Genomic DNA, 21,318 nt, shown 5'->3' on the forward strand with positions numbered 1-21,318 from the left:
CAGCCTTATTCTATCTATTCCACTTAACCTAACTCTTTATCCAACAAAACAAACCTGAATATAGGTAAGAATTGTTACAGTACAGTCTTTACATTATCGTGCTGTAGAAATGATCATGTATTATATACAGTTAGTACTTGCTTCTCTATAAGTAAAGACATTTTTCATTTCATTTTATTTTACATGTCTCATGGATTTTCATTTTTAAAGTTAACAATAGAATATAATAAATTAATAGTATGGTATATAAAACATTGCACATTAATTACATACAACACCTTAATACTGAACGGAAAACCTTAATACATGTTATTCAGCAGTATTATATTTTAATTATACTTAATACACAAACATTACTTCCTGTGATGGTACTTCATTGCTCTTCAAACTGAAATCGTTACTTAAAAATATTATTTTTATCAATTTTAATCGTAATCTCAAAATTATATACCTTAAATATGAGAAAAAATAAATATCAATGTTTAATTTGTACACTTTTGCATTTTTTCCTGACAAAGTATTATTAATATTAAATGGATCCTACGTTCCTATTTTATCTTATTACCACCATCATGGAAAAGATTGGTTCATGAAACTTATAGTTTAGACTTGTACTATCGGTGTTCCTTTCATATTAGTTTTTCACAATAGTTAAAAACAGATTTTATAAAATATCATTTAAAAACAGTGCCTTGATGATAATTATAATTCTATGGTCCTGAAAAAACGTAACACATGAAAACATAAATACAAGGATAACTTTAGGACAAGCTAAAAATTTTGACATTACACAATAACACGTATAAAGCAACATACAGCAATACATATAAAAGCTTAGTTGTTAATAAAAGTTTTCAAGAAGTAGTTAAAAAATGGCTACTCGTTTTGATAAATTTAAAAAAGGCAACATATGACGTGTAATAAATAAAAATTACAGGTTTCAAATGAAGATTTGAATAGTGTAATAACACTTATGTTTATGTGGTGTGCAAATAAAACCTATTATTAATAGCAGACTATTGTTAACAATAAATAAAATACATTTCAAAGAATCAACAAGGAAAGTATTGAGTTTAATAATGAAACAGTGCGCTGATTAAATAAACTGTCATCACATCAGAGTTCATGTTTATTAGCGTGAATAAACACTACAAAATGGAATTCAACAGTTAAATTTACATTTGTTTAAACTGGAATTAAACATTTAATGCTATTATTTAAGCAGCTGTTTTCCAGATCATCATAATTCCAGATAAATCATAATTTATTGTGGATTTATAGATCAGACAGCTATAAGCACATTTAAAATACTACCAGAGTGATCATAAATACCATTTCATAATTATAAAGTTAACATATGACAATCAAACAATATTTATTTTGGTTTCAAAACAAAACATTGTGAGAAAATGTTAATGTTCAACAAGTATTTTACAGAACAAAACCTTAAGAATTTAAGGATAAGCATCAATTCATCATTCAATATGCATCACTATTGCAAAGTATTTGCTATAATTAACAATCAAAGCCAGATAAAAAGACAAAATACACATAAAATCTTATGAACTACTCATTTCCAAAAATTATACTATGATTTTATTCAATTTCTACTTCAACAAGAATTTTTAATTTGTATTTTTACAATATTAACACAATACTGCCAACCTTAAGACAAGAAGACATATACAGGGGTAGAAACAACTTTCTGTATACTTTTAACTTAACAATAACAAGATTCAATAACAGTTTATCTGCAATCAGTGTAAAAAAGGCTGAAAATAGCAGAAAATATATTCACTTTTTATAATTACTTTTCTGCCTTGAACTTTTTTATTTGTATTTAATTACTGATAAAATATTATTGTACATGTAATGGGTATGTGCAGGTCCATCATCCGAGAGGTTCACAACAAGCTGGAGAAAAATCGCCGAGCCCATCTCAAGGAGTGTTTTGAAACCCTCAAAAAGCAGTTGCCTTCATCACCAGATGAGAAGAAGACTTCAAATCTCAGTATTCTCCACAACGCTATACGATACATAGCTGTAAGTAGTATTGTTAGTACTAATGTAAAATTTGATTTAATAAGCTTTTAAAATTTAAAAGTAACCATGGCTTGTGGTGTCATTAACCCTTTTGAGGACCAGTTATGGGTGATCTATTACCTGTAGTAATACACAAAATACACATTTTAGGACTGGTCTCATAATACCATCATGCTTATCACTGTAAAACATTGTCACACCTTAAAATTTGCGTAATATTTGTTTGCCCTAGATCTGACACTACGTTTTTGTCTCAATTAGAATGTTCAGTTCATCAAAGTTTTAGCTGAACGTTTAGGCCTCTCCTGCCAGTTGTATATAATACATTTGATATAGTATGCTTAGATCAGTGATTATGTATACTGCCTAATTGATGTCAGATAACCATAACGGAACTACTTTTAAAATTTAATACTATATAATAAGTGACTTTTTGATATACATTTTTGTATTAAGAAATTATTGTTCCAACAAAAAAACTGGATATATTAATTTGTTGTGTTTGACTTTATTCCAACTAATTAACCTGTAGTACATTTCAGGTGTTAAAGCGGAAAGAAAGAGAATATGAACATGAGATGGAAAAGCTTGCACGGGAGAAGATTGCACATCAACAAAAATTGGTGACTCTCAAGAAAGAGCTGAGTGCACAGTGGGAACACATTGACTTCAACACTCTACTCCCTGAGGTGGTGGAACCTGAGCCTAGGAGGATTAGTGAGTACAACTGAAGCAATATTTATCCTGAGTACTGAGCACCTAGCCTTCTCTGTACAAACTTAATTCTGTACTTCACTTTTAGTAAATTTTTACCCTAGAACTGGTCAGAGATCCATAGTTAATTTTTTAGATGTTTAAAACACAACACGACTGCGTTTGCTGGCCTAGGATTTTTCTGAATAATTATTCATATCCTAATACACTTCATGTATATAAAATAAACAAAGTAAATCTTGTCACTCACCAGGTTTTGGTAATATCTTCTACATATGCTCGACAGAAACAGAATAACATGCTTACATTATCTAGTGGCAGCAAAGCAGATAACTATTTATTAATGTTTAATTTACTGTTTTGTCACTAAGTAAACCATCACTTGTCAAACAACGCAGTAGATATCTCGTCAGCAACCTTTTTTTGGTACATATCCAGTGTTGAGATAACTCATGAAGAGCCATTAAAAACAGTTTTACAAAATTTCATTTCTACAATTTTTCTATAGTTGCACTAAAATGCTGTATAAAAAATATGTTTATTTTGTACAGTTAAATATATATATATATATATATATATATATATATATATATATATATACATATATATATATATTGCATATTAGGTATTGTAGAATCATAATTTAAATGTCAATTTAAAGGCAAGATATTTTTATGCTCGGAAAAAATATATAAATTATAATTTAATTATAGTTTTATTAAATTTTTAAGTAATTTATAAAACTGTTTATTATTTTGATTTTTCTATTTTATACAGGGTGTAACAAGAAGGTTGGGCTGGCTATGCATTTTCAGATTTTATGTGTGATTCTAAGCTAAAAATGAAGGATAACTTTTTTCCAATTTCCATTTCGTTTAGCTGCTAGCCGCCATTTTGTATTTTATATTAACAAATTATTATCTCCAAAACTAGTAAAACTAAAGAAACCAAATTTGGCACATAGGTTTAAATGGGTAAGAGGAAAATAAAAAAAATAATTGTGTTATTTTCTTTTATATAAACTAAATGGCATTTGTTGAAAATTTGTAAAGTCAAATAACAAAAACACCAGTATAGTTATAAAAAATGTACTAGACACCAACTATTTGGAGAATTTTTTTGCAATTCCAATGGTACTAATTTCAACAAAATCCACCAAGGCATAAGCGTAACACTTCAAAGTTACGCTTGTACAAGCCACAAGCAGCAAATATTTTGTCCTCTGATAGGCACCAGCTCTAAAACGAAGTGGAAATTGGAATAAAAGTTATTCTTCATTTTTAGCTTAGAATCATACAGAGAATTTGAAAATACATAGCCAGCCCAACCTTTTTGTTACACTCTGTACTGTATATTTAAAAAAAAAAACAAAAAACTCTCATGGGAAACTTTATAATTTTTTAAATTATGTATTATTAACCTATGTTAGAAATTTTAATGAAATCTAATGTAAATTGAATAAAATTTATAAGATTTGTTGAAAAAGTGCCGTAAGTATAAACATAAAAAACATATTTAAATAATGGATTATAGTAGTAAATATATGTTTATGAATAAAATAAGAACTTACATTTGAATGTGGTACATTGTTTTTGATCAGTCTTTGAAATAATAAAAATATTAATACTGCAGTAAAACCCTCGTTAATTAAACTTCTGTTAACCGAAACGGTTCCATGAATGATAATGTGTATATTAATAACCGAGCAATATAATTTATATGTGTGCGTGACTCATTGCTATAGTGACATGCTAGGTAAATAGAGTGTCCTTGAGATGATTCACCCTCCTCTTTCAACAACCACTGTTGCGCAGCACCATAGTGCGTTACTGTTCGCCACTGCTATTAGTCATCTCCCCTGCTCCTGCTACCATTCCTAAAGCATAACTTACAGAAATTGTTTTTACTTAATTCATTTCTCCTATGCAACCATTCTAATAGTATTTTAAATGTAATTGGGTTAATTGAAAATTTGGTTATCTGAAATGGCTACCTCCTCCCCTTTTATTTAGGTTAACAGGGGATTTGCTGTATTCACATGGCTTATTTACAAATAGTATGGAGTTATTTGAAAATGTGCTTTGTCAGGCAAGTGCAATGACAACCCTCATTGCAACTAGCTCACACAAATTTTGATCTTTTTATGAAGACTTAAAATTTTTTGCTTAGAGTGCGTACTGACTGGTTTTTCTAATTTCCTGTAAGGGCAATAATGTCTACTAAATGGTTTGCTAACTTCTTTTTCGCATTTTCCTAGCCACTCTTCTGTAACACGTTCAACTAAGCTAACTATAAATGTATGGCTGGCCATTTTAGGGTTTTATGTTCTTTGTGCAGTTTTCTTAATAAATTACATAGGAATTTCAAATCATCCTTGCAAAAAGATTAAAGGCTAATTTTCTCCAATACTTCATTGAACAACTCTCATCTAAGTAGCTATATAACATCATATCAGAGTTAACTCCACCCATGTACTAACCGTAATGTTTTTGCAGTTCATTGTTTGATATCACTAATAACCCTATAATAAATGGTTGCTTTTCAGATGTTTTTTTGCGATAGGCTAATATAACAACAGATCTAACTTTGAGTATACAGTACATTTTCTGGCCTACATCTTGTTTCTCTTTTTTTCTTTAAGATGTACGAGGGCTGTTTTTTAAGTAAGAGCCGTTCTCCCGTACACGGTAGTAGTTCGCGTTCCTGCCGTAACGAGCGTGCGCCCCGCCTCCCGGCATTCTTAGTGAACAACTTCATGCCAGTTGCAGCTCTGTAGCTAACCTGTATGCATTACTGTGGATCTTTAAAATGTTTAAGATTATCGAATCACCTGCCGCGTGTGAGATTCGGTCAGTGATACGATTTTTGACTGCAAGAAACATGTCGGCTGCTGACATTCACCGTCAGCTTTGTGAGGTGTATGGTGCCAAGGCAATGAGTGAAGGTAAAGTGCGGAAATGGGTCCGAGAATTTAAAGATGGCCGCGAAAATATCCACGATGAAGATCGCTCAGGCCGGCCATCTGTGATCACGGGAGATTTGATTACTGCAGTTGACGCAAAAATTCATGAGGACCGACGGTTCACAATAACCACTCTCTCTATGGAATTTCCTCAAGTGTCCAGGTCAGTACTGTACAAAATTGTGTCAGAAAACCTAAACTTTAAAAAATTGTGCTCAAGATGGGTACCCAAACTCCTCACTGAGGATCACAAAAAAAAGAGATTAAGCAGTTCTTTGACTTTCTTGACCCGCTACGACGAGGAAGGAGACGACATGTTGAGTCGAATTGTCACAGGAGATGAAACATGGGTATCCCATATCACTCCTGAATCAAAGCAACAGTCCATGGAATGGCGGCACACAACATCTCCAGTCAAAGTCAAAGCCAAGCAAACGCTGTCGCGGCGCAAAGTTATGGCAACTGTGTTCTGGGACAGGCGCGGTGTTTTGCTAGTGGACTTTATGCCGCGAGGAATGACGATTAACTCAGAAGCCTACTGAGCAACCCTGGCCAGTCTCCGACGCGCCATTCAGAACAAAAGACGCGGCATGCTGACAAAGGGAATTCTGCTCCTCCACGACAATGCAAGGCCTCACACCGCTGCTCGGACACAGGAAATGATCGACTCTTTTGGCTGGGAAGTTTTGAATCATCTGCCGTACAGCCCCGACCTTGCTCCGAGCGATTTCCACCTTTTTCGTTACTTGAAAAATCATCTTGGCGGGAAGCGCTACAATGACGACGAAGAAGTCAAGACGGCCGTGAACTCCTGGTTGTCAGAGCAGGCGGCAGATTTCTTTGAAGAGGGATTTCAAAACTTAGTTTTAAGATATGATAAGTGCCTTAACAAACAAGGCAACTATGTAGAAAAATAAAGAAAAGTATGCAGATTCTGAAAATAAATGTATTTTGAAAAAAATAATTGTTGTTTATTTACAAAAAAAAAACGGCCCTTATTTAAAAAACAGCCCTCGTATCCTGTTTTATCCGATTCCTCCTGTCAAAAGTGTTTGTTTATTGTTCAAATGTTCTATAAGGGTAAGGCTGGTATATGTTAGTAAATACCTGAAATCCTTGTTCCATATAGTTACAGTAAGATTCTTTTCCGTTCAGATTGACTAAAGGAACTTGACCAATATGATTTGATAGTAAAGGCACTTATTTCCTTTACTTTGATTGGGAGCTATGACATAATTCTACTTCTAGGAGATATGTCTGTTCCTACTTCACCTAGTGTCTGAGTTGCATACCTGCTTGGTTCTAAGACACAAATATTCAGCAGTGCCTGTGTAAAAAATGTTAAATATATTCTATGGGTTTGGCACCAGAGAGTGGACATTGTTTTGGTCCCAAAGTTTCTGCATACTTGAAATTGTGTTCAAAAGTTTAGTCATTATTTTCTTAGATATTTTTCTACTTATATTCAGGCTGATCTCTAACTTCTTCATCACTACTCTCACTTTCACTTGAACTCAAGACTGGTCTCCCTAACCCTCTTGTTATATTAGGTAACCAGCTCTATGACTAACACTAGGCCTACCTCCTACTGAATAAACATTGTTTCTTTGATGTAGACTCACATAATTTTCAGGAGAATAATTTGGGTCTTCATCAGTGTTATTAAATATTTGAAATATATAATTAAATCATTGTCACTATTGTATCATATTGTATCCTATCTTCACCCGTTTTTACCACTCCACCTTCTTCTGACAACTCATTATTTAGTTCTCTGTCTAACTCAGTCATGGCTATCATCATATAGACACAGTTATTTAGTTCTTTATTTTGTGTGTGTAAATTATATCGTTAAAATTTGTAAATAATTGTTGTATCCTATTGCCAGTCATGCATTACTAGCCACTCTGAAAAATATTGCTAATTAATGTTTCCGATTACAGATTGATGTTTAACCCTTTTACTGCCGGCCATTTTTTTATCGTACCAGTCAAAATTGCCAAGGGGGAAAATCGCTGTTGTGCATTCATTTACAAAAAATGCTGTATCTTTTTTATTTTTCATTAGATTTGCATGAATTTTTACTTTATTTACTCGTATTTAAATGCTGTTTTTTAAATAATAAAAAGAAATTTTAATTTGAAACAAACTCATTATTTAATTTTAAAAATTATGTAAATAAAAAATAAATAAAAAAATAAAAATTGTGTTTGGCATCTGATAATTTATTTTTAAAATTATACTAAAATTTTGAGCATGATATCATTATAAACTAGAGCAATTGCTTAGAACATATACCAAATTTGAAGGTGCTACCTTGAAACATAGCTGCACTATGAGGATTTTCCCAAAACTGGTAGGCCTCCTCTAGGCCTACCAGTGGAAGTTGAAGGTAAACTTATCTGTGCCACATCCCCCTCACTATCTAATAACTCCTCATTATCTGATGGTAAGATAGTCAGGATCGTCATCAGTGTCATCCACATCACTTTGATTGTCATCAATAGCCCTAACACTAATATCGGCATATGAATCTGACAAATTCTGAAGGAAATCGTCACTCAGTTCGTCTTGCTCTTGTACACCACCATCGATTAGACTGTTAATTATTGTTCCCTCACTCACAGGAGAGTTAGATGTAACTCTTTTACTCATTTTATCCTTGATCAACAAAAGTAACACTTCAAAAAACTTTCGATAACATTGTAAACAACAACAATGAACGAAGATTTCAGTAATCTAACCCGATCATCTGGTTTTGACAGCTGTCTAGGTAGTTCGTCAATTCTAGTCAAAGACGACGAAAATAGAAATCCAAAGTTCTTCAAATGGCTTCTTTCATTATCCTTTCCTCCTAAACAACCAAAATACCGAATATTTCGGCATTTGAACATAACAGTAGCCAGTAACAATAAAAAAAACAGATGTCCGACATATCGGACGTTGGCGTTTTCGGCAAAAATGCCGACGTCCGATATGTCGGACGTCGGCAGTAAAAGGGTTAAGAATATAACAAAATGATGATGTGATATTTCGATCAAAAATAATACAAAATAGCACATTCACTAACCTATTAATCAATTCTTGGAATAAAAAGTAAAATCTAATTCTTATTAATTCTATTTTAAAAGCTTGAAAAGATGTAAAAATGTGATCATTTAGGAATATGTTTGCAATTTTTTAATACCTAATCATTTCAGTTGATCACAGTGAAATTAATTATACACATAACAACTTAATGAACAAAAATTATGCACACAAAATTGAGAAAACAAACTTGTCATTCATGATGTGTTTGTAACCCAACACATCTTATATGAATGCTTGAAGAGTGCAATATGAGCTTCGACTAAATCTGTTGAATGTCTAATAGATAAACTGACTTGATTTTGATAACTGTAATAGGGATTTGCATAACAATAATTTTCTTTGTTTGAGTTTATTTTTGACAATGGAAGGCTTGTGAAGGTAACAACAGTTTTCAAACATTTGTTATCATTCAGTGATACACAAATTTATTAACACTTTCATAATCAGTTGAATGTAAATATTGTACGTATTTGTGTGTATTTTTGTATTGCATAAATGATAAGTTGTGTTTGGTTGTACAGGTGACTTGATGAATGGACGGGCAGCGGAGACAGGCAGTGATGAGGACTTGGTCCGTACCAGCACACTGTACAGTAGCACTTCAAGTCTTTCCAGCGCCTCACCCCTCCACTCCGACTCTGTTACTCACCTTACTCAAGTGAGTTTTTGAATGAATATGTTGATTTATTTGACATATTTTATTTTCAGTACTATTATTGTCACTTACTGACAGTTCTCTATGAAGACAATTTCTGTTGAGTAATTTTTGTAGAATTAGTTAAATCGTAATATTAATGAAACGCATTAAATGCATAATATTGTTTTTTATTGATACCTTAAATATACAAAATATTTTAAAGAAATTTGGAGGTTATGAGGAGATTTGTTTTGTTGGTTGGTTTCAGGAGTTAAAAACTGTAATACTTAAAAAGCGTACTGCTGTCTTTCCACTAGGATTGGGAAGTGGAAAATTAGTAGGACAATCGAATTGGGTCATGTACTCTAAAAATGTTTTGTAACCTATTTCAGGTGATTTATTCCTAAAGGCTGTGATTCTGTATCAGGAAGAAAGTAATAGTACCAAGATAAAACATATTTTAAGTGGAATGTCTAGATGTTATGAGCATAATCTGGCATTGCAATCAGTGTTGTTGTGACATGAAAAGAGATTTGATATGAATAAAAGACCCATTTGGATCACATATATGCAAGAAACGGTAAAAACTTGTTTGCAATGCAAGGCAACTGATGCCTTCACAGGTGCTAGGTACCACTAATAAAACTAAATGATTTATATAAATGAGGAATCCTGTCATTCAATAAATTCGTGTCAGTGACCTGACTATGTTTTAGTGGTTTGAACAAAAATCTTTTGTTTCCATCTCTCAAAAGTTGTCTGAGAACCTGAAGTGAAAATTATGGTTCTCAATCATTTTTAGTAAAATGTTTCTATTATAAACACACAGTATGTGACAAAACCTAGTTACATTGATAACTAAAAATAAAATGTTACAACATTAAATTTTTACTAAATTTGTTTATATTAGTTGAAAATTGATATATTAGCATTTTATTAATAAAATTTTTGTTACAGGCTCATAATGCATGTTCATAATCCATTTTATAATTGGCTCTATATAAGAGTTAAAAAATTCTTGGAAATATCAATTTCAGCACACCTGTTTCTTCTGTTCACTGTATCAATCACAGTGATTGGCTAAAGATGACATATTGTGGGATATTCTTTATCTTAATAAGCATAAGTTTTGAACTAAATTGATGGAACATGTTTTTCATTTTATTTCCAAATATTGCATTTAGGGGCATAAAATAAATCAAAATATGTACCAGTTTAGGACTTCCTGAATCCAATTAGATCAAATCAATATGATATCCAGAATGTAAATATATGTTTAATCGCTTGAAAACCTGTGTACTCCTAAGTGCATTATGTTTTCTAAGAGCACATGATTTGCACCTGCTATATTTCTTGGATAAAACATTTTCTAACTTTGGTGCATCTTGTCAAGTACCATGTTTGAACCATCCTACTAATTTGTTCTCTACTAAAAATTGGATAGTAAAAAAAGTCGTTGTTAATACTTTTATAGATATTTTATCTTGTTTGTAGTTTACTCCTCTGTGTAGTTGTCTGGCGTTTGGAGAGAAGTACAAACTGTGTTTTTTGTCATTAATCACAGAGTTGCAGTTGATGAAATGTATTTTTGTTCATTAGTAAATATTTTAGCAATTGTTTATACATGAATTGACAAAACACAGGTAGTACGCTAACACACGGTTCATTGATAACAACAAACTAACAAGGTCCGACACAGTTTTATTCCTTAAAATGCTTGCAAATACAATTACTTTGGTTTAGTGAAAACATAAAAAATTGTTTCACAATATGTAACAAAGTGGTTAATTCTGTATAAGAAATTAAAGGGTGATCACATGTTGTTATTTCTTTACAACTAGAAGGTAGGTTGTAACTGACTCACCACTTTAGTGACATCTTCATGGTAATCAGCAGGTGGTGAACAGTCCTGGACCTCCAAGCCTATTGATGAGTCCGATTCCACAGTTGCTGCCATCTACAACCATCCGAATGTTGCCCGCTGATACACACTTTGTACATTCTCACATACCCACCACAGGTATGTACATTGGTAGAGTAGAGTGAATATAGTCCCCCTCCCCAGCACAATATTTACATTATTACAATCTTGAAATAGTATTCTTTAGAAACAATTTGAAGATTACTCAAATCAATTCTTGGAAAATAAGCCTGCATGGGCTATGTCTGTGCGCAGTCTCAAGTTACTACTGCTGAGTTAACGGACTGAATATTACAAATTTGTGACATTAAAAATATAATAAGAGAAGTAAAAATTGCTCCATGATAAAATTGAGCACTCTCATCTTTGCACCATATTTAATTCATATTGACTCATGTTCTGTTTTGGACTTAAAAATTTGTATCGACCAGTTTTATGGTAAGTACAATATTGCATTGCTGTATTTTTGGATTCATTTCTAATGATGATGTATTGAAATACCCAAATAACTAATTAGGAAAGCAACAACACAGGTTTGGAATATTTTATGGCTGAAAATTGTAACGTGTCCCATTGTGTGATATTGTAATATTGAAATCCCTATTTTATTAATGTAGTATATGGAATAGAATTTAGTGAGAGTTATTAGTATGATGATATATCATTTTGGCTTGCTTAACGCTTTAACGGAGACTTTTGCAAGTGTACTGACTGCCCCTGCAGGAGTTATTCAGCTTTCTGCCATTGTCACATCACTCATTTTATCTGGCTGTTGCCATTTACCATTTTGATCAGCTTACTTTTTAAAAAGAAGTAAAAAAGAAGTATTAAAAATAATAGGAACACGAACCTCAACTAAAATTTAGTCTTGACTTGAGTGTTCTCTACCTTCACATGGAAAACATTTGTAGCTGTGTGCATCGAGTTATCAATGGTTTTATTACATTCATGTGGAAATTTAGAACACACACAGGAAATACTTTCTAGCACACGTCTCACATGACAAAACATTTTGCACTAAAAAATAAATACAAGAAGTATCAGTTTTTCAAGCACAAATAGCTTTATAGTAAAAAATTTAGAATTATGCTTTATCTTTCTTTGTTAGGTTGGGTAAATACCTTAAATCCCAATTAGTTACCTGATTGTTAATCGAGAAATGAGACAAAAGGTCAGACTTTGAAAGACCTTCAACTTATTGTAAGATCAAAGTATTTATTTTGACTATAAATAATTATTTTAAGGACGGAGGGACTTGGTTACATATGAGTGTGGTTGTGTTGGCGGTGTTTATGGTTTTCATGTGTTATCTGTGATCAATCAAATGACATTATTAACTTGAAACTTCCTTTCAGTTGAAATTTGACATTGAAGGAAAATCTTACAGGTATGAATCGTGGACTGGGTATCAACCATTATTCAGTGTACAGCTGTACTTGTGGAGTATATTTCATAGTAACTGTTGATCAAGTTTAGTACCTTTGAAAAAATTAGGGAATATACAACAAAAATGGAAATGTTCTGGATCAGTAAGAAAATTGAGGATATGATATTAAAAATTGGTAGTGGTACAGATACCTGAAATTTAATTTTATTTGATTAATATCTCAAAAAATAAAATAAAATCGAAACTGATCTATTCTAAAAAATTGCATAGAATACAAAGAAGAATACTGTACTGTATATGGAGAAACCGTTCTAAATATTAATCCAAAGAAAAAAATATTAACTTCTCCTGTTACAAACAAAGCATCATAACAACTAATGTAAATAATTATAAAAAAATGTTAATTTACAAAGCTTAAAATGGATATTACATATTAGAAATCCAGTACCATTTATTGAATAGTAAGGAATTAATTCAACTGCCATATGCTTAATTAATCGTTTTATAATACTGGTACCTTTCCCACAACAATCACCAGATAAAAAATAGCAAAGATAAAAAACGCATCAGACATATGGAACAATTGCAGACTGACAGAACAATGATATGGAGAGGGCGTAGGTGGCAGAGAATAGGAGTCATTGACTTGAGTATTTCTCTTTTAAATGAATGTAAGATCTTACCCTTTCTAAACCATATTTTAATAAAAACATTTAGAGCACATGTGCAACCGGAAATTATAATCCAGTTTTAGTTATTTTTTATCTCATCTTTAATGTCCGTAATTTGCAACTTTTCCGTGCTATTATGATTTCAAAAAAAGGTTTAGAGTTTTGTCAGCCCTCCTTATTCATTCTACTTAATTCATCTTGCACATATTTTTACTTATACATTTATTTGCTTATCTTTTTACTAATTATCAAATGAGAAAAGGTATTGAAAAAATACTACGAATAACTTAAGGTTATAACTAAAACGATTTTAGCAGGTAAATTAAGTAATTTATTTTGTTAACTTTAGCGTTTTCCCCTTCTATTTGTGTGTATTTTCTGTGTGCTTATACTCACACTAATACTGTATAAACAAAAATGGGAAAATAAAAAATTATTTCTAATTTGAGGGCTACTTTCTAATAGAATGTTTGTTGTATTTGCTATAACACAGAGATAATGGGCAGTGAAAGGAGATATTTTCACGTATACAACTGGAAAGACCAGGTTAATTTCAAGCTTAATTCATGATAGTATTATAAACTATGATACTTAATTTAAACATATTCTTTTCCCTTATTACGTTATTGTAAATACTTGTGCAACATTGGAATTAACTATTTTCAAAACTTGCAACAAGAAATGAAGTTAATTCCTCTAGTATACATATTATGATTGATATTTCTAGGCATTGCAATCCAGAATGGAGTTCTCAACCATAGCACGGTAACTCTCGCCACCAAACATCCAGTCAGCACAGGTATGTGATTACATCAAATTAGCCTACATATAGATCTGAGGATAGAAATTATATAAAAGTTCTATCTCTAATGAGGCCATGATAATTGACTATGTTTCTTCTACTGAAGAAGGTAGGTGCTTTTAGATGTGTATTTCAATGAAATCACCATGGCACATGGCATTTGTTGACCGTTTTATATTAAATTACTTTCTTTAAAGGTCAGATGAATTCGGTATCTACAAATAAAGCGATTTGGTGGTGTGATAAGCCCGGTACTTTGTTGTAAAGTGTAGTAATATTTTTAAAGTATTAAGGAGAAATATCTTGCAATTACTAGCTACAATAACTCTCTCTTCTTTATTATTATTGTTCTGTGAAACATTAGATGCTGGAGTGATGTAATATTCATACCTAGAAAAAATCGAGCTTTGTCAACGTAATGTCAACAATGTAATTCCATACGTTATGTATGTAATTCATTCCATATTCTGCTACAATGTCTGTTTAGGTTAATGATTTAAGTTTATTTTTCGTGTATTTAAAATTATATCCCTAAATTTTGACCAGGGACCAGTGATTTTGAAAACATCTCGTTAATATAGGTATATAGGTTTATTTGATGGTTTTGCCTAGTTTCGTAAATACGTTTACATTATTTGTAGATCAATTAATGTTATAATTGTTTTAATTCCCCCCAAGAATGTTTACAGAAGGCTGGTTTATACCTGTCGTAGAACCTACACGGGGTACAATGAATACAAATGACACATACATCTGGGCAATCCAGTGGATGTTCAGGAGTGGCATATCACCAACTGCAAATGTCGAGATACTGGGGTAGAGGGACAACTTGACCGACAGTTTTATTTTACTGTAAAGAATGATTGTTAGAGTTGGTGAGACACTCTTGGTGTTGAGGCTCGGCAAGTTTAAACATAAGATAGAAACCCCCTCCTGCCCACTGTGACTGTTAGAGGCTGGAGTAGAGAAAGCCTCCCCTCTTCCAAGGTTCTGATGAGTCCTTACCTCAGCTTCTGGTCCTAGTGAACATACAAAACTGTTCCAAGTTTTTTTTTTTGCATATCTTTTAGTTTAACTTGTTATATCTTATATGGTTAATGACCTGACACAGTTGTGCGAGACCTTGATTTAAATCTACGATCTGAATGTAACGTCGTCAAGTACTTCTATGTCAATACAACAGTGACATCCAAAAATTAGCCTATATCTTAGTTATAAGATGTCCGCTTCAATTTTTTTTTTTTTTTTTTGCAAGAACATTTAGAATATTATCTTTGAAGTTCTAAACATTCAAATTGTAGCTGATGGGTAGACAGTAGAATATTTATTATACTCTATTAGGCACCTGTAAAAATTAAAATGCCTACTTGAATTTTGTTTCCTTAACAGATAGTAAATTAACAATTTGGAGAATTTATGGGTTCTCCAGTACGGAGTGATCTTCTTCTTCCTTTTAGAAATCTGTAATATCTGCACTAAAATAAACATCATCAAGTTAAGGAAGGAAAGGTACAACTAGTAGTATGTACTAGAGACTGAGAGGATGGTGTTGCAGAAAGCAGCACACTGATGGCCTCTGGTCTACTGAGTCACTCTCTGGTGGTACCTCAGCCCAGTTCGTTCCTGCTAGCTGCACCGTCACACATCAGTGACAAGGTAACACAAAACATAACCTAGTTGAATGTTCACTGGTTTGAGTTTACCACCTCGATATCGAGAGGGTCGGTATCGTCAGTCTGACAGGTAGGCTGGTATCGAAGCTAGATACCTGGCTTATAATCTACTTTTGTATTCTGGGATGATTCTCTTGTTAACCATGACTTTTTGAATATCTTGGTTTGTATTGTTTGAAATCACGTTTCTAAAGCATTACTATCTTGGAAACTCTGAGTGGATAGTACTGTGGGTACTGTTTCACAAAGTACTATGCACAGTTGCTTGTAGATGTTGAAGTTAAAATTCAGCAGTTTCCAAATTATTCCTTTGAAGAAGAAACTGTAACAGTGAGGTCCACCACATCACCAAGTTTTTCTGTAGATATAACATTTTTCTGAAGTATTCTTGAGATAAGCAATGTATAGGAAACACAATAAGTAATCTACCTTTCATTCATCTTTTCATGCTGTACTCTCAAGGACAGTTTTATCATTTTATCACAGAATTGAAACTAAGCAATAAATTAATATTTTGATGTATGGGTTTGGAATGTTTGTTTTATGTGTTAATAAAATACACAAATAAAAGTAAGGAAGGAAACATGGTTTTGAAATGTAATCATAGGGAGAAAGTTATGTTTAATGAAAGGTATATTGGAAAGGTATTTAAAGCCAACTATCTCAAGAAAGATTTATTTGTTTATTTAGGCATATTTATTATGAAATTGTGGCCCCACCAAGTTAGCTTGCCTTATCACTGCGGACATAGTAGCCAGGAAAAATTTTACTTACAGTTTTATTAATTTAGATATTTAAATTACACTTGTCATTTATAAGTGATTAAAGCCTACTTATTGAGTGGCTGGAGTGCCACATAACCTTTAAAAATTAGAGGTGGTATACTAAATAGAAAGAGAACATTAATAAAAACTAAATCAGAATTTCGTAACATGAACAGCAACTAACTCTCAAACATACAATAAATAAAAATGTAGATTAAAAAACCAATACTAAACAAGGAAAAGATAGTAACAAATAACAATCAATAGTAATATGAATAAATAACAGGGCCCAATTAGTAAAATTGCATTGTGATCATTCTAATGCTTAAGTAAATGTAAATAGGGAGCATGATAAAATATGAAACTGTTATTGTACTTTATGAATAATATTAACATTAGACTTATTATGTGGGGTGGAGAAAACATATTTTGTCAGTACGGTACAATTCAAAGATTTCTGATCACTTCTGTAAAATGTTTATGGCTGATGGAAAGTTACAGAACAAAACATAGAAAATAAACATTAGTAAGAATCTTTCTCCTTGACCAACTTAAAAAGTTATTCATTGACTGGCTGAGGAAGAGTTCCTTCTACTCAGTATATACAGTTAAGAAAGAAGACACTATTTTACATACTGACTATGACACATTGCAACAGAATGATGCATTACACAATCTCCAAGATCATGTAAATAAAGAAAATGCTTCCTGGCGTGTTTTGACGATGCATGATGACGTTGTCAGTCAGTCATGAGGTTCTATCTTGTAGCCAGATATTTTATTTATCTTGGCAAAATAACTCCTGAAGACATTGAAGAAAAAAAACAAGAATCGTACTTGTGTTCCTTTGTTTTTTAGTTTATTTACTTTGACGCATATTGAAAATATTCAACAGGCTGCTGTCGGCTTACTGCAGATATACCAGCAGCGTAAGTAAACAAAGTAGCCAGACTTATTTAATGTGACGTATTTGTTGGTGTTTTCTTTAAAGGAATTGATTGTCCTTACAAAATGTGTGTGAGATTGTAATTTGATATCAGTGTTGTGATTAGTTGTAATACTTACTGCCTGGGATATTGAAATTGTACGTTGTATGGGGAGTAATTCTTTGTTGTCTGAGATGTTAGTGATAGTGTTGTTAACTTTCCTCAGTTACAAACAACACCAAATTCTAAGGAAAGTTATGAAGATGATGTGATAATTTATAATCAACTCTGAAACGAAGCTTAATAAAATATTTAAGACTGTCAATCTTAATGTAAGTGAAAATAAATGTTTACACGGTAGGCATCGCCCACTCAAAATTAGTTTTAAACAAGATGCTGGGTCTAGTAAGGGAAACATGTGCTGAGAATTACTGATTTTGACAAGATTACTATAATATGATATACAGCATAACAGGCCAGCATTAAAACAACTCTGAAAATAAGAAATAAGATGAAATAAAAAAGGAGCCAAAAACGGTATGGATAATTTATGGATAAACGGTATGAAATCTGGATAATTTCAACACCCAATAAACTTTTAGCAAGTATAATTATGCTATAAAAAAGCTTGCAAACATTATATTATAAACATATTTCTACAGACTTATTGTGAGTTTCATGGTGTGTATTTAATTGGAAATATTAAGAAGATCTAACCACAATTAGCTAAAACTTTTATAGTCATGTGTATAAATGATTACTCACTGTAACAATGTTTATTGTGGTATTTGATACCGGTTTCCATATTTTCTAAATCCTCTTCAGTCAACCATCTTCAGTCTTCAGGAACCATTTACGAAGACAATGTTAAGTTCTTTATAATCCAATTTGGAATTAATTTAAAGTATTCAAACACTAAACAATAAAAAAGAAACACTTAAAATTATTACAAAAAAATAAATTATTTACAAAACAAATATTTATAGTTCTGTGACCAAAAATGTACAATGACGCTAATTCATGTCATTATCACTATAACTAATATACTCTCGGATCAAACAGTTTAGATACCCATGTTTGAAAGTATTTATGTATTTAGATATATAAAACAAATTATTTACCAATAATAACTTTTTATGTCGGTTTTTATCCCGGTAACAACGAAAAAGATACCAGGTCTATGTACCTAGATACCAGGCACTTTTCAACAATCTGCAACTTTGAAAATTCATAATTCTGAAACTTGTGATCTGATTAAATCCCAATCTCCATACAGGACAGTTACAAGTGTATTAGTTTTTAGTGTATAATTTTAGAATCATATGAAATAAGTTGTCGTTAAATTTCTATCTTAACTTTTATTTTTTACTGGGAAGATAAAAATATTCAGCATTATTTATTTTTAACACTGATCTAATTGAACAGGTTTTATTAATTTCCCGCGGCTGTTGCCTGCTTGTCTGAATGTGCAAACCACCGGATTGCCAAGGGCGTTGCTCCCTTGTGCCCTCATAAGAGGGCACTGGTTAATTTCTGCTGTCATGTTTCTTCTCTCTACACAAAATCAATCAGTTGATCAATCTTACTTTGATTGTGCCATGAATCATCATAATATGGAAATGCCATAAATTATGTAAAACCTCATATGAAGCAATCAGTATGCTAAATGGTAAGACCTTACTGAACTTTTAATTAAAACCAACATATTAATAAACATTGATTTTCCTTTTTGTTTGAGGGAAGTTTCCTGAACAGAATATTAAATATTAATAAGGAGGTTTATGTTTCATATATCTGTCATATGTCCTTTTTAAATATTTTTGCCATTTACCATGGGAAAGGTATTAAATCCTTAGAGGGATTCCTGAGGTTTTTAAACCTGTACAATAAAATGTGTTTAAATGCTATCTCTGAAGGCCATAATAGGTTTTAGAAAGGTAAGGTTTATGAAGACTTTCAAATGAATATTTATTGTTTTAAGAGATATGTTTGCCTGCCAGAATAATGAAAAATTGCCCAGACACATACCTTTATCGGAATAGCTGTAGATGATATAAAATTGTATGAATTTTCTATTAGAAAAAATGATTAAAATAGTTGATACCCAATTAGCTAATTTTTATAGAAGCAGCAATTGTGGAATTCTGTTGAAAAAGCATTAATTGTAAACCTGATTACTGTTTACTGTGAAATAGGCAATAAAACAAATACAAGTTGCAGGCAGGTAAAGATGCAATCGATTTATGTTTAGTAGTTATAATAGAGCCCAGAAAAAAATTACAAAAGCAAGGAAATAATTTACATTATATTATTGGATCAACCGAATAAACACTTTTTACCAAGTTTTCAATTATATTTAACGTATTTGCGCTATTAGCAAGCTTTGGTCAGGTATTATTCGAAAAAAAATTATATAATTTTAGAAACTATCTCGATATATTATAGATCTGAGCTTTGATTTTATGATACTCAGATTTCTTTAACTGTAGAGCTAATTGCAAGAATTTTGAAAATGTAACAAAAATAACGGCACTTACGTTTCATATGTTGAACTTTGCTGCAATTTGTACATCCAGTTTGGAACCCTCTTAAATTTATGATTTTACTTCTTTTTTTTAACTTTGGTACAAACTGATCAATCAAATTAAATTCCATACACTCTTTAATAGATTTTTAATTTAGTTTTACTGATAATGCCTAAATTATGAATGATAAGTGTATATCAAAACGATACGTCAGTTTCAGTTACATTATTTGACATTTCTACAGAGATTGCTTTACTGTTTTACTCACCTTAAATAATGTTAGGAACTGGCTATCCCAAAGGAATTTAAAATAACTAGATTATCCCTTTTATTTGTGCAGGTAATTATCAAGGAAATACTAAAACAATGCGTTTCATAGTACATACACTATATGGATGAAATGTACTCATTTACATCTGGCCTGTACTCTGATACATTCACAGCCATCGCTGAAGTTTTATCATAATGCACACAAATTACATCTCTCTAAGCCATACCTACTCAGACAACAGAAAGTTCATTGCCTAAATTATACTTTATGCATCAATAAATAAATTTATCTTTAGCTGTAAGGACATCTCTATCTCTCGTCAGGATATTCATTATTTTTTGTATGTAACCAAACACCGTTACTAATAGACATGAAGAGTTCCAGAACTCCATCACTCATCATTGTTCTAAATGATGGTAAAATCGCTGGAAACAAATTACTCATAAGCAGAGGTAAAGGCTTAAAATTGGTTCTCTTTAAATAAATTACTTAGCAATCCAAATAAAATTGCCTGAGGGTGCTATACTATTTAGTTTAAGGAATCTTAAAATAAAAATAGCTAGATAAAAATCCACTTTACAAAATAAATGATTTCTTGGATAAATAGATTGATCTAAAAAAATCGTGATGCAGTGCTCCTTTTTCTTAGATTTGATACTGTATGTAATATACTTATTTAATTAAACATAAATAATATTTTAGAATTTGTATAAATATAATAATTTGTAATGTAATATAATGTACAACATTGTTGCAATAATTATAAATTTATACAATTACCATATTTTTATTAATGATTTATTCAATAGTATAGTGTATTAAGCTATGCAATGTTTTTTGCCCTATTTTCATTAGTTCAGATCAATGAAGTAAAATATTTCTTATTCATTTGTTTGGATATGCATTTGTTTGTGTTGTCATTTCCTTTAATA

At 31.6% G+C, this 21,318-nt stretch overlaps 1 protein-coding gene across 4 annotated transcripts in view; it reads left to right on the forward strand.

Moving 5' to 3' along the window:
- Positions 1 to 21,318, forward strand: part of LOC124369517 (max-binding protein MNT) — a 51,877-nt gene that overhangs the window by 19,969 nt on the left and 10,590 nt on the right. The window contains exons 3-8 of one of the 4 annotated variants that reach the window (XR_006923071.1): positions 1,887 to 2,043; positions 2,586 to 2,760; positions 9,331 to 9,467; positions 11,340 to 11,466; positions 14,153 to 14,224; positions 15,760 to 15,883. Coding sequence is in view for 3 of the 4 variants with exons in the window: in XM_046827536.1 (XP_046683492.1) it covers positions 1,887 to 2,043; positions 2,586 to 2,760; positions 9,331 to 9,467; positions 11,340 to 11,466; positions 14,153 to 14,224; positions 15,783 to 15,883 (769 nt within the window). In the remaining variant the exon portion in view is untranslated. The remainder of the gene's footprint in view (positions 1 to 1,886; positions 2,044 to 2,585; positions 2,761 to 9,330; positions 9,468 to 11,339; positions 11,467 to 14,152; positions 14,225 to 15,759; positions 15,884 to 21,318) is intronic. The other 3 variants (XM_046827536.1, XM_046827535.1, XM_046827534.1) reach the window with 3 other exon arrangements.

Source organism: Homalodisca vitripennis, chromosome X (genome assembly GCF_021130785.1).
Source record: "Homalodisca vitripennis isolate AUS2020 chromosome X, UT_GWSS_2.1, whole genome shotgun sequence".
NCBI lineage: Eukaryota > Metazoa > Arthropoda > Insecta > Hemiptera > Cicadellidae > Homalodisca > Homalodisca vitripennis.